This window comes from Malaclemys terrapin, chromosome 2, assembly GCF_027887155.1.
Source record: "Malaclemys terrapin pileata isolate rMalTer1 chromosome 2, rMalTer1.hap1, whole genome shotgun sequence".
Lineage (NCBI taxonomy): Eukaryota > Metazoa > Chordata > Testudines > Emydidae > Malaclemys > Malaclemys terrapin.
The window spans coordinates 279005736-279019467 of NC_071506.1; the positions used below are offsets into that span (position 1 = coordinate 279005736).

Genomic DNA, 13732 nt, shown 5'->3' on the forward strand with positions numbered 1-13732 from the left:
TACTGTAAACATATCAGGAATGTCAATTCCGGCTTTCCCTAGCTTTGCTGGACTACCTACCGGATATCTCTTAAACACAGATTTTGTTTTATAGTTTGCTATTAGCATTCAATACATTTTATCAAAAACAGAGAAAAAACAGATTTCTTAACATTCTGGCTCAAGTCCCCTTACCCTCTAAATTGCTCAACTTTCATTTTTAACTCTACGTTGTCCCTATCATTGTACCAGTTCTGCAGTAAAGCACTGGTGGAAATTCCCCTACCATCCTTTTTTAAAAAAAACAACACTTCTTTACACTGCATACATTTCTTTACCTTTTCAAGCTATTAGCCAGATGTTGCATTGGAAATATTTTGTATATGATCAACACTGTGGATTTCTACATATCAGACATTCCGTACACCACCATGACTTCCGCAGAACTGAGGATGCTTAGCAACTCACAAGATAAGGCCCTTCCAGAGCAAAAGTGTACAGCAAAATTAAAATACATACATGTTTCCAATAGAGTGTGTTTAACCCTCGACAGTAAATGTTCCCAATGTATCAATCAATTCATCCTGAAGCCCCAAAGTTATGTTGTTAGGTGCTATAACTTTTTTTTAAAGTGACAATTTACCAAATATCAGATGCTTTTGACACTGGTGACTGAGAGATAATTTCTGGGGAGACAAACTCTGGAGACCCATATTTGCTGTACTGAGGCACAGATGGATTTATCTTTTGAGCGAACCCAAAGTCACAGATCTTAATGTCTTCTCTTTCAGGATAAACCATCAGGATATTGGGAGGCTAATGAATCAGAAAACATGGAGAAAGTTTATTTGCAAAAGGGCATTATTTTTAGATATAAGTAAATCTTTAATATATAGTCTGAATAAAGCACATCGGTCTCCTGACCTACAAGCTATAATGGCTAAGATAAGGTGGATTTTCCTTTGTGGGTTACCTTAATATCCAAGTGAAGTACGTTATTGTTATGGAGATAGCTGAGTCCTTCCAAAAGTTGCTTGATATATAATTTGACCTTAAAAATCAAAATCAGTTACAAAACATTTTCATTTGAATAGTACAGTGGGTCTACTTAAAAAGTTAATTCACATTTCAGTGGGATTACCAATTCCAGAAATATTTCCTATAAGTAATATGGGGAATACAGCTTGAACTGATCGTTAAGGCTGACTGGAAAACAATTCCATTTTGTGAAAAGTTTCCAGGTTTCAAAAGTTGTTTTCCTTCCAGTGCATATTAAAAATGAGACCTTTTGAAATTTTTCACAACCCCGCCCCCGCCATAACCGATAAAGCTCCAGCCACCCCAGAATAGCCAATAGCCCAGTGATTATGTTACTCAGAGGGAGTACGTGAACCTCAGTCTTCCACGTTCCAGACCAGTGTCCTAACCTCTCGTCTACTGGCTATTCTGGAGTGGGACCTGGATATGGACCTATCCCCACCAGTGAAACTCCATTCTAGATCTGAGAAACGGATATATTTAGTGAAAAAATTTCCAGCCAACTCTAATGGTAACACTTCTACAAAAAGGAATAAACTTTTAAAGTGAGACTATTTTATGTGAAACAGACGGGGAACCAAACATTAGAACATGGAATTCAGACACAGCAGCTAAGGGGATGTCTACACAGCCCGTGGCAACAAGCCTCCCAGCACAGGTCGACAGACTTGGGCTACCAGGGCTCATACTAGCTCTCTAAAAATAGCTGTGTAGACAGAGCTTTGTAGTTGCAGCTCCTGCTGGAGGTTGGTCTCTGAAGCCCATCCCCATTTCCTAGGCTTACAAGTTTCTTGCTGACATGGGCTGTGCAGACATACCCTAAATGGTCCCTTCCACACACCAGAGTTTTCCAGATGTTAGGAAGCCTGAGCTTTAAAAACAAAGATGCACTTAACAGGGGATATGAATACCCCCAAACTTTGGGGGAAATTCCAATCCAGATTTCAACATTACATCTCAGGCCCTTGTCTAACACAGTTTGGTCTGTGTCGACCAGGCAAACACATTTTTAAATAGTGTTAGAAAGCCATTTTTTAGACCAGGCACAGATCCTAATATGAGTAAAATTTCACGATGGGTGGGGATTTAATATCTAGGCCCAGTTAGAAGGTAATTTAGCCTTGCCTCTACAGTTTTATCTGATGATTCCTCCGAGACCTGAGAAAAATAAAAGTAGCCATTGGAATGTAGGAGACTTGTGTTCCAGAAAGAGACAGACTACATGGCTCTTATATTTTGAGCTAGAGTGGACTGTAAAAACTCAGAGGATACCATCTCAGTTCTTGGCTTGGGGAGTGCAAGGAGGTGAAGAAAAATACAATCCCTAATGAACATGAAATTATTACACGAGTCAAAACACATGGAAGCTACATGATAGAAGTTGTGGTGTGGGAAAGTGGTAGAGTTACGGAGACAATACGTTCTTGGGTCTAACAAAGAAATATAAAATTTGGCTGAGCACATGTTTATCATCAAAAGCCCTTGGCTTCTCATTTTATTCCATTGAGAAGCTATCACTGGGAATGAAAGTTTCAGGGTGGGCCCTTAAACAATTCATTCTGGCTTGACGGATATCACATGTTTCTGAGATAGTCCCTAGACTTAAGATGGGTAGTATAAATAAAACGGCCATATTCTGTCGAACCAGAATGAATTTTGGAGTGCACCTACCGTACTTTGAAATTTTAAAATGACAAGAAATTGGTACCTCTGCTTCAGTAACAACACTCTTCTTGAATAAACGGTCCAAGAGCTCCTCATTGGAGCACCTAGCAATGACATTAAGGAAAACAAAGACCATTGGTTTATTATTTATAATTTACTAGCATTCTGCAACAAATACAATCTTTGATAATAAAAAAGAACAGATCCCAGAGGGCAGCATGGGTGATGTTAAATCCTCTCTCTTTGCCAGGAATTGTCTGAAGGTCTGTTATAAAAAACCTCCAATCCAGAAGGAGCTAGGGCAGTCCTCCTATGGGAAATGGTAAACGCAACTGCTGAAAATCTTTGCTCCTTAAAAATTAAATGAAATCCATGGAATTAACAAGCTGCTTTGTGCTAAAATTCTCCCATTAGTCATGTTGGTTGGTTGCTCCTCAGTATCTTTCCACTGTGCTTGCACATTGGCCATCCAGACTATAATCCCATTGGGGCAAGGACCTCATCTTTCATATATTTCAGTAAAGTGTTTGGTGCTATATAATCAATTGGTGCAAGAGGTATTTTTCTAAAACAGCTTTTTCAATTGTGAATCCACCCATCCTTTGTACTTATATGGCCCCCATTCCCATTGTATCTGAGCAGCTTACAATCTTTAATATGTTTATGTTGTGCAAATGTGTCCTTTTATCTCAGGTGAAAAATATAAATGGTTATATTTATATTGACATGGGTTTCCCTGAACTGGCACTTCCCTGCATTATCTGAGGAAAAAAAGGGAAGAAAAGGATACAGCTCCAAAATCAGAACCAAGGTTTTCCTTGTTTCAAATTCATCCAGCAGCTGGGCGATTTTATCATGGGAGAGCGTGGCTAGGATGTCCCTCTCTTGATAGGACTGGGTTCTCGTTTTGCTTCGCAGAGGTATGAACTTGGCAGCACAGGATACTCTGTTGCCTTTGTGCACAACTCGTTTCACAAAGCTGAAAGAGCCCCTGTACAGAATCAAAAAAACCCACATTGAAGTTTCGCCCTGCATCCTCCTGCATGTCAGATTCACGATGCTTGCGTTCATTGTCAACCCCCATGCAATCCTCTCTCAAAGCCTTCCCTCCACATTCACCTTAAATGCAGTCTAATGTAACGATCTGACTTTATTGTGTGTGAGATCATGTCTCCCTCTGCTGACTGGCCCCCCAAAACTGAACAGCCTGCTATTCACTGCCAGTTAACAGTTACACCTTCAGCTCCAGTGTTAGGGGCATGTGCTGAAGGCCCCAGGTTCACTCTTGGTGGACAGACATGGTGTCTGTAGGTTCATGGATCTGTCACACCAAGATAATGCCAAAATAATGCATTTGGGGCAAAATTCTCCCCTCCATTATACCTGTACAGCCCCACTGAACTCAACAGGGTTGCACAAGTGTCAAAGCAAGTCAGTGGAATTGCACGGGTGTAACCAAAGACAGAATTTGGCCTATCAACGCTGTTTTCTCTACATGGTAATACTTCACCCAGCTGCATTATATGAATTTTCCTGTGAGTGGAAGGGAAACACCTTCCCTGTCACAAGACTGGGATTAATACTGCTTCACGAACTGGCTACCCCATTTCCCCTCGTCCCTTGAAGAAAAGCTGTCCCCTCTCCCCTTTCTACCGGGACTCCATGGGGAGTGAGATACCCAGGCTGCTCCTAATATGGTACACTTCCACTGCAACAGAATGTGTACTCCCTTTTTACTGCATATGCCCTCAAACGGCCATGTCTTGGAGACCCTCCTCCAGGTCAAGTGAGGGATACAACTTCTTCAGTAGTGCAGTAGTTCTGGTTCCATGCTCTGGCCAGAGAGCAGGGATAGAAGCTCCCTTCCTTAGAGTTTGTGGAGCATGCCGACTTTAGATCAATAGTTCTCTACATCTTAAAAGAGATCAGACAGGCATTTATACATTCTCCTGCCAGGACATTTTAAAAGTGAAAAATCACACTTACCTTCCTATCTCCTGCTTCACCTCATAGAAGGAATGGAGTTTTCTTCGGGTGCTCTGTTTCTTTGTCACTTGGTCTTTCTTAGCTTTGGTAACCAAGGAAAAAGTTAGTAGTAGTGTTCACACAACACGGCCACGGCACAACATGCAAAGCGATCATGCTGACAATGTTCTGCGGGAAATAATATGATCCATTTTCTAAGCTTCTCTTTAGAATTAGGCTATTGAAGGTGTTTGGCACCATAAACACAGGGGCCCAGATTCTCAGCTGGTGTAAATAGCATATCTAGACAATACACCACAAACCAAGTCCTCGAGCGGCTCCAGCTAGCAAGGTGCTAATAACCCTGGAATATGCCCCCAGAAGCCTAAGCGTCAGACACGAGTTAGTGCCCCACAATTGTGGATGTGGCTACATGGCCACGGGGAGCCAATACATCACACCTAAGAAATGAAGTTACCCTCATGTACAACAAGCTCTGCTTTGCACAAGACCTCCCCTCCTGCATTTTTGGCAATGCAGGTATAGACGCCATCATCTTCTGGGGCAGCTTTGTCCAGGATCAAAGCGTATGTTGTGCCTTCTTTCACTTGATGGATCCTGTTGCTGTCGGTCAACAAGGAATTATCCTAGAAAAATGAGACACTACTTCACTATTAAAGTGCCAGAGTGAAATAGGTTCTGGTACACTGCAATGATTTAGATCAGTGATACTTGGACCTCAGTGGTTCAGGAGTCAAATTAGCGATCAACATTACCCAAAAGAGCCATACTAGTGTGAATTCATTGTTTCATTTACTCTCTCTCTCTCTTTAGATATGTATATTTTATTCTCACAGCAAATAAGTTAATAATTTAGTGCAAGTTGATAAATTCATCGGTTAATAACATAGTAAAAGCATCCGGATTGGTCAATAGCTTAGATTGGTTATAATTAAATCACGCAGCGTTTTAATATCACGTGCTGCAAAAAGCTGCAGGAGACACATTAAAGAGCCTCTTGCGGCTGGCAAGCCTTAGTCTGAATATCACTGATTTAGGTAGGACAACAGCAGTTAAAATGGAGATCTACTGTGCACTTAGAATATAGAAGTTGCTTATATTCCAGAGAAAATGTTCTATGCCCTGGTGCTGATGCTTTGTTTTCAATAGCAACTTGGATGGAGTAACCCCAGCGCAGGTAAAATAAGAATGAACTCAAACCTTTCCCTAAAAATCTAAATCTGAAGCCTTTTTTTAAAATTCCCAACTTCTCAGGTTTAGCCAAGACCAAAAGCAGAAATACCACAAAAAAGTGGAGCTCTCAGTATTTTCCATTCATTACCAAGTAGTAATGGAAGTCTCATAATACAGGCTTTTCGTTTGAGATTTCTAGCTCAATTTCAAGACCAAAGAAGCAGGGGTTTAGTGGTTAGAGTAAAGAGTTAGGAATCCAGATTCCTAGGTTCTATTTCTTATTCTGACACTGGCTTCCTTTGTTCCCTTGGGCAAACTTCTTAATCTCCCCGTGTCTCTTTTCCCATCTGTAAAATGGGGATTCTTTTTACCTGATTCACCGGGGTGTTGTGAGCCTTAATTAATAACTGTGATGTTCTTGAGATCCCTAGATGAAGGGTGCAATAAATGTGTAAATTATTATCATTAACACAGTAAAGATCTGCTGTTGTATGAGTCTTCTGGAAGCCTGTCAGCCATAGTCCAGCAATGTCAGCTGTATCTCCATGACAATGGGAAGATGTTTCCCGTTTTTGTACTGCTGGTTCATTCTCAGTTAATGTCAAGGACATTTACAAGCCCACTTCTCACTGACAGGAGCTAGGAAGAAGCCTCCCCTATGGCCAGGTTATTCCATAATTGTCCAGTCCCACTGTGTGTCTTGGACCTTCCTCTGAACCAGCTGTACTAGATAAGATGGAGCACTGTCCAGTCTGGCAATTCCTACATTCCTATATTTGTATTATTCTTTAATTGACTTAACGATCAGAAGTTTTAACCTTGAAGGTTCATCACTTCTTTGCCTGCAAATAAGACCATCCATTCTCGGCCCAATGATAAATACAGGCGGCTATTTGAGCCTATTATGGCTGAGAAAAAAGTCCCTTATGGCCAACTGTTTTCTAACTTCTCCCTTATTGTTAATTTCTCCTCACCCCATTCCTTTCCGTGTCACTCATCCGCTATGGGAAATATCTTCTGCCTACCTTATACCATGCAATAGTAGGCTGGGGATTTCCTTCAATAACCGCGTGAAATTTGGCAAGCTCCCCAGACTGAACCTGCACATCCTCAATGGTCACTTGCATATATGGAGGGCCTGGGGAGACAAAAGGGTTTACGTTGCTTAAAAGAGAATTCGGTTATGTTAGAATCAAGCTGGGGATCAACGAACGGGAGTGACGATTACATTTCGTGAGCTGCTCAAAGTGTTGCCAACCCAAGATGCCCCCAAAGTCGTGTGCTTGGCTTAAAAACCACGAGATTTAAAAACGAATACATCTGCACTTCTTTTTATTGGCTTTTGACCCTTTAGGCTTCCAGTTTCCAAGCTCACCTGAGCTGGGGCTTTAAGAAAACCACCAAATATTGTGATAAATTTGCAGCCGTTGGCAAAACAATGAGACAACGCTGGGAGCTGAGAAAGAAGGGTAAAACGATGAAATTTCTTACTTGCTGGGCTCTTCTCCTCTGTTTTATAAACGCAGGTTCTTTCTGTGGTCTCAATATAAATTTGACTCTGGACATCCCAGACCACGTCTGCGCCTTCTCTTCTACACCAGTCTGCTCCCTCCGTGACTGCTGATGTTCTTGTCACATAAACCAAGAGGCAGAGTCATTACCCAGACATCCTTCACCTCAGACAATAATAAGCAGGACCTACAATGCAACTTAAACAGACCAGGCCACAACATCCTCAGATGCCTCCCACTCACTAACTCACTGCTCATAATGACATGTTAAAAGACATCCCCACCAGCTGGAGTATAGAATAATAGTAATTAGAGCCAAGTGGTGCTACTATTACTCACTGATCATGGACATTTTAGGATATAAATTATGGCAGAGAAAAACCCTGCTTTGTCTTGTCCCTGGGACAAACATAACCAGCTACAACATAAATGTGTTTTGAAACTCTAGCTGGTCTGTTCTCCCTGCAATGTGCATTCATGTCTCCAAATACAAGCAATGAATTTCACACACATGAAAGAGAAGGGATAATACAGCCTTTTAGGATTATATCTTGCCGTTGTTCTGGGTGTTTAACTACCAGTGAGTTCAATATTTACTTAAAATTGATTCCTGGATAGTTTTGATTTGGGGACTTAATTACTCCCCATGTAGTAAGCAACAGAGGGTCCTGTGGCACCTTTGAGACTAACAGAAGTATTGGGAGCATAAGCTTTCGTGGGTAAGAACCTCACTTCTTCTTCTTCTCTTGCATCTGAAGAAGTGAGGTTCTTACCCACGAAAGCTTATGCTCCCAATACTTCTGTTAGTCTCAAAGGTGCCACAGGACCCTCTGTTGCTTTTTACAGATTCAGACTAACACGGCTACCCCTCTGATACTTGTCCCCATGTAGTGTACCTCTCCACTCTCCTTTGTCTTGTTGACATATGACAAACAGGCACAACACTTTAAAGATCATACTAAACCCCAGTAATAGTAATGGGGGATTTGATTATTAGAAATATCTATACTATCTAGTTGGGTGATGACCAGGAGAACGGCATGGTAAATTGCCTGCTTGGTGTGAAGACTGGGGACCTCTCAAGACATTTGGATTGACTTATGTACAGTGCTGGGACAAAGCCAGTGGTCGTGGTACATGTAGATACCAATGAAGAAGGGAAACGTAGGAGGAGAGAACCTGGAGGCCAAATTTAGGCTGTTTCCCACAGCTCCAATTGGCTGGGAATGGCGAACTATGGCCACTGGGAGCTGCGGGGGGGCGTGCCTGCGAACTGTCAATGTAAACAAAATGTCTCGCGGCCCGCCAGTGGATTACCCTGATGGGCTGTGTACCAAAGGTTGCCGACCCCTGCTCTATAGCCTACTAAAGAGGAGAGGATAGAAGTTAATAAAATACAGGTAGGAACTGAAAAGAAAGTCAAACAAAAAGAGTCCCATTCAATTACATTGCACGAAGGCAAATAATTAAATATTGACAAATTTTATAATTGACAAATGCTAGATGTTTAAATACTAAGATGGATTAACTTGAATGCCTCATATTAAATGAAGATATTGATATAACAGGCATCACATAAATTTGGTGGAACTGTGATAATCAATGGGACACAATAATACCAGGGTGCAAAATATATAGGAATGGTAGGGTTGGTCACACTGGTGGGGAAGTGGCCCTATACATAAAAGAAAACAGAGTCAAATATAGTAAAAATCTTAAATGAATCAAACTGTACCACAGAACCTCTACAGATAGAAATTCCATGCTTGAATAATTACAGCATGACCAAAAGAATATACTACTGACCACCTGACCAGAATGATGACAGTGATTGTGAAATGCTCAGGGAAATTAAAGAAACTACAAAAACAGAAAACCCAGTACTAATGGGAGATTTGAATTACCCCCATATTGTCTATACAGGTTACCTCAGAAAGGATGCAGAGATAACATTTTTAGACACCATTAATGATTGCTTCACGGAGCAGCTAGTCCTGGAACCCACAAGGGGAGAGGCAATTCTTGATTCAGTCCTAAGTGGCGCACAGGATCTGATCCAAGAGGTGAATATACCTGAATCGCTCAGTAATATCAACCATAATGTAATTAAATTTAACATCCTTTCAGGGAGAAAAATACCAAAGAAACCCACCACAGCAGTATTTAACTTCAAAAAGGGGAACTACACAAAAACGAGGAAGCTAGTAAAATAGAAACTAAAAGGAACAGTCACAAGAGTGAAATGCCTGCAAGATGCACGTAAACTATTTTAAAACACCACGATAGAGGCTCAAAGTATATGTATACCCAAAATGAAAATAAAAAAAGAAAAAAAGTCAGAGGACCAAAAAAATGACACTGGGTCTAACCAAGAGAATAGAAGAGGTGGTTAGAGGCAAAAAGGCATTCTTTAATAACTGGAAGTCAAATCCTACTGAGAAAAATAGAAAGGAGCATAAACTCTTGCAAGTATAAAAACATAATTAGGTAGGCCAAAAAAAGAATGTGAAGAACAACTAACAAAAGACACAAAAAGGAACGGCAATTTTTTTAAAGTATATCAGAAGCACGAAGCCTGCCAAACAATCACTGGGGCCACTGGATAACTGAGGTGCTAAAAGAGCACTCGAGGAAGATAAGGCTGTTGCAGAGAAGCTAAATGAATTTTTTGCATGAGTCTTCACTGCAAAGGATATGAGGGAGATTCCCACATCTGAGCCATTCTTTTTAGGTGATAAATCTGAGGAACTGTCCCACATTGAGATGTCAGTAGAGGAGGTTTTGGAACAAATTGATATATTAAACAGTAATAAATCACAAGGACCAGATGGTATTCACCCAAGAGTTCTGAAGGACTTCAGATATGAAATTGCAGAGCTACTAACTGTGGTATGTAACCTATACTTAAACCAGCCAACCAGATGACTACAGGATAGTAATGTAATGCTGATTTTAAAATAAGACTCCAGAGGTGATGCTAGCATGCAGGTACACCTAACTTCAATACTAGGCAAGTTGGTTGAAATTATAGTAAAGAACAAAATTATCACACATATATGAATACTGTATGTTGGAGAAGAGTCAACATGGCTTTTGTAAAAGGAAATCAAGCCTCACCAATCTATTAGAATTCTTAGGAATCAACAAACATGTGGACAAGGGTGATCCAATTGGCATAGTGTACTTGGACTTTCAGAAAGCCTTTGACAAGGTCCTTCACCAAAGGCTCATAAGCAAAGTAAGCAGTCATGATATAAGAGGGAAGGTCCTCTCATGGATCAGTTACTGGTTAGAAGACAGCAAACAAAGGGTAGGATTAGATGGTCAGTTTTCAGAATTGAGAGAAGTAAATAGTGGTGTACCCCGGGGGTCTGTACTGGGACCCATACTGTTCAACATATTAGTAAATGGAAAGGGAGGTGAACAGCGAGGTGGGAAAATTTGCAGATGATACAAAATTACTCAAGATAGTTAAGTTCAAATCTGATTGTAAAGAGTTACAAAGGGATCTCACTAAACTGGGTGACTGGACAACAAAATGGCTGGTGAAATTCAATGTTTGTAAGTGAAAAATAATGCACATTGGAAAACATAATCCCAACTATATATACAAAATAATGAGTTCTAAATTAGCTGTTACCCCTCAAAAAAGAGAACACAGAGTCAAAAAGCTAACAGAATGTTAGCAACTGTTAGAAAAGGGATAGATTATAAAACAGAAAACATTGTGATATGCCTCTGTATAAATCCATGGGACAGCCACACCTTGAATACTGTGTGCAGCTCTGGTCACCCCATTTTGAAAAAGATCCATTAGAATTGGAAAAGGTACAGAGAAGGGCCACAAAAATGATTAAAGGTTTGGAACAACTTCCATACGAGGAGACATTAAAAAGACTGGGACAGTTCAGTTTAGAAAAGAGATGGGGGAGAGATGTGACAGAGGTCTATAAAATCATGTATCAAAGGGGTAGCCGTGTTAATCTGGATCTGTGCAGATCCGAAGAATGCATCCGAAGAAGTGGGTATTCACCCACGAAAGCTCATGCTCCAATACATCTGTTAGTCTATAAGGTGCCACAGGACTCTTTGCTGCTTTTATAAAATCATGAATGATGTGGAGACAGTGAATAAGGAAGTGCAATTTACTCCTTCACATAACACATGAACCAGGGTTCACCTGATGAAATCAACAGGCAGTTTTAAAACAAACAAGTAACTACTTCACACGACACACAATCAACCTGTGGAACTTGTTGCCAGGGGATGTTGTGAAGGCCAAAAGGATAACTGGGTTCAAAAAAGAATGAGATAAGTTCCTGGAGGATGGGTCCATCGATGGCTATTAGCAAAGATGGTCAGGGATGCAATTCTATGCTCTGGATGTCCCTAAACCTGGGACTGCCAGAAACTGGGACTGGATGACTGTGGATGGATCAGTCAATAATTGCCCTGTTCTGTTCATTGCCTGTGAAGTATCTGACACTGGCCACTGTCGGAAGACAGGATACTGGGTTAGATGGACCACTGATCTGACCCAGAACGGTCGTTCTTATGTTAAATCTACTCAGCTCAGTTCAAGCTACTAACTACAACATTAGAGAGAACTGGATTGTAGGGCAGTTTTTTCAAGGACAAACACACATTCAGAATTCCATTCAACGCTTTAAGTGTCATGATGTTTATGCTTACCTGGTAATGGGAATAGTGCGTTCCTGACCTCCTGCAGCTCCAGCAGTCGTCTCTTTTTGCGAAGCGGTTGGGCTTGACTTTGTTTCACTCAGTTTCTCATCCGGAATTTTCCCAGTGCTGTCTTGCTCTTTGCCTGACAATGAAAACAGGACCTGTTAGACTAGTTACATAGGACAACATGGCTAAAACCAAGGGCGCATCTTTGAGATCAATTTCTGCTCTGAGTTCCAGCAGAACAACCCATCAGACTTCAGTGGGGTTCAATCACCGTAACTAAGAGGAGAATTTGGCCCTTTTCAGAGGACTACGTGAAACAAAGTGTTCTCAGTGAAATACAAATGATCGATGTTCGAATATGGCTGACTGGGCAAAAGCATCAGGATTTTTGTTGTGAGCAAACACCCAGGCGTGAATAGGAAAGGTACAAAGAAAATTTAAATAGAAATGAAAAAAAAATCCAGCATGTGTGAAGCAAACAAGTTGATCAATTACATACATTCAAGGGAAATAGTCGACTGAGTTTGTCCTCCAGCTTGCCGATTGAATGAAAATGACAAATTTTGGCTCTTGATAAATTTCAGTGCTTCCATTATTAGGGTACACCAACAATTACTGGACTGATTGTCAACTCACACTGGTGTAAATCAGAAGTAGCTCCAATGAAGTCAATAGGATTATACTGATGTAAAACCAGTGCAAAGGAGATAAAAATCAGGCTCTAATATGTGCTACTACCGTAAAGAGGGCCTAGTTCTGATGTCACACCTTTTACACTGTTATAACTCCATCGACTTCAATGGAAGTTCTCCTCATTTACACTGCTATGAATGGGAGCAGAATCAGGTCCAGACTCTCTTTACCAGAAATATGATGAAATGAAAAGATGGGTGGGTTCTTTAATCAAGGTGTTTCCTCCAAAATGGGCTTGATAGTCTATTCCAGCAAGAACTAATCACCTTGTGATACATACCATCAGGGTTACCTATAAGGGTGAAGAATGCCATGTCCTGTGCAATGGAAGAGTGCCGAGTGCAGAGGAAGAGAAGCATTGTCATTCTTTGGTAAGGTGGCTTGGGGATCATTAGTGATAGCTTGTATTGGAAAGAGAAGTGACTCTTCCTAGTAAGCTAATTGGGCAGCTCTACTAGAGAGCACTGTTATTTAATGGCATCCAACCAAAGCCCACAGTTCACCGACGAGTAGGAGCGTCATTCAATGCTTTCTTACTACCAGTGCTATTGAAATATTTGCCTTCTTGTTCTTATTCAGAATCAGGTGATCAAAGGGACACATGTCAAGATAATAAGCCTCTATTTCTAAAAAGCACATACCCATGTTAATAGCGTCTTAAGTCATTGAAAATGAAAGAACGTTAAAAATACTTAATTTACTTTTTCACCTTTGTATGCTGCTGGTTTCCTTTTTTGCACTTCCCTGAGCTACTGTCAAGGAACTAAACTATTCTGTTTCACTTTCTGCTTATAATCATTTTTTTTGGTTCTCCTGCACTGGCAGAATGCTACTGGTTTGGGTTTCCAACACTGCAGAGGAAAGCCTTTGAATAAGTAGCACCCAAAGATTTTCATGTAATTTATTTTGTTTGATTCCATGAAATGTTTGCACGCTCATTATGCTGTGTAACAAAATATTTTTTTTAACAAAAATCTAGATTTGGGGGCCAAAAGCTA

At 40.7% G+C, this 13732-nt stretch overlaps 1 protein-coding gene across 3 annotated transcripts in view; it reads right to left on the minus strand.

The window, feature by feature from the left end:
* Window positions 1-13732, minus strand: part of OBSCN (obscurin, cytoskeletal calmodulin and titin-interacting RhoGEF) — a 308809-nt gene that overhangs the window by 27859 nt on the left and 267218 nt on the right. For all 3 annotated transcript variants that reach the window (XM_054016662.1, XM_054016661.1, XM_054016659.1), the window contains 9 exons: window positions 12045-12177; window positions 7333-7469; window positions 6867-6979; window positions 5126-5294; window positions 4669-4750; window positions 3473-3673; window positions 2726-2786; window positions 953-1030; window positions 623-795 (listed from right to left, as the gene is read on the minus strand). In XM_054016662.1, the coding sequence (XP_053872637.1) occupies window positions 623-795; window positions 953-1030; window positions 2726-2786; window positions 3473-3673; window positions 4669-4750; window positions 5126-5294; window positions 6867-6979; window positions 7333-7469; window positions 12045-12177 (1147 nt within the window). The remainder of the gene's footprint in view (window positions 1-622; window positions 796-952; window positions 1031-2725; window positions 2787-3472; window positions 3674-4668; window positions 4751-5125; window positions 5295-6866; window positions 6980-7332; window positions 7470-12044; window positions 12178-13732) is intronic.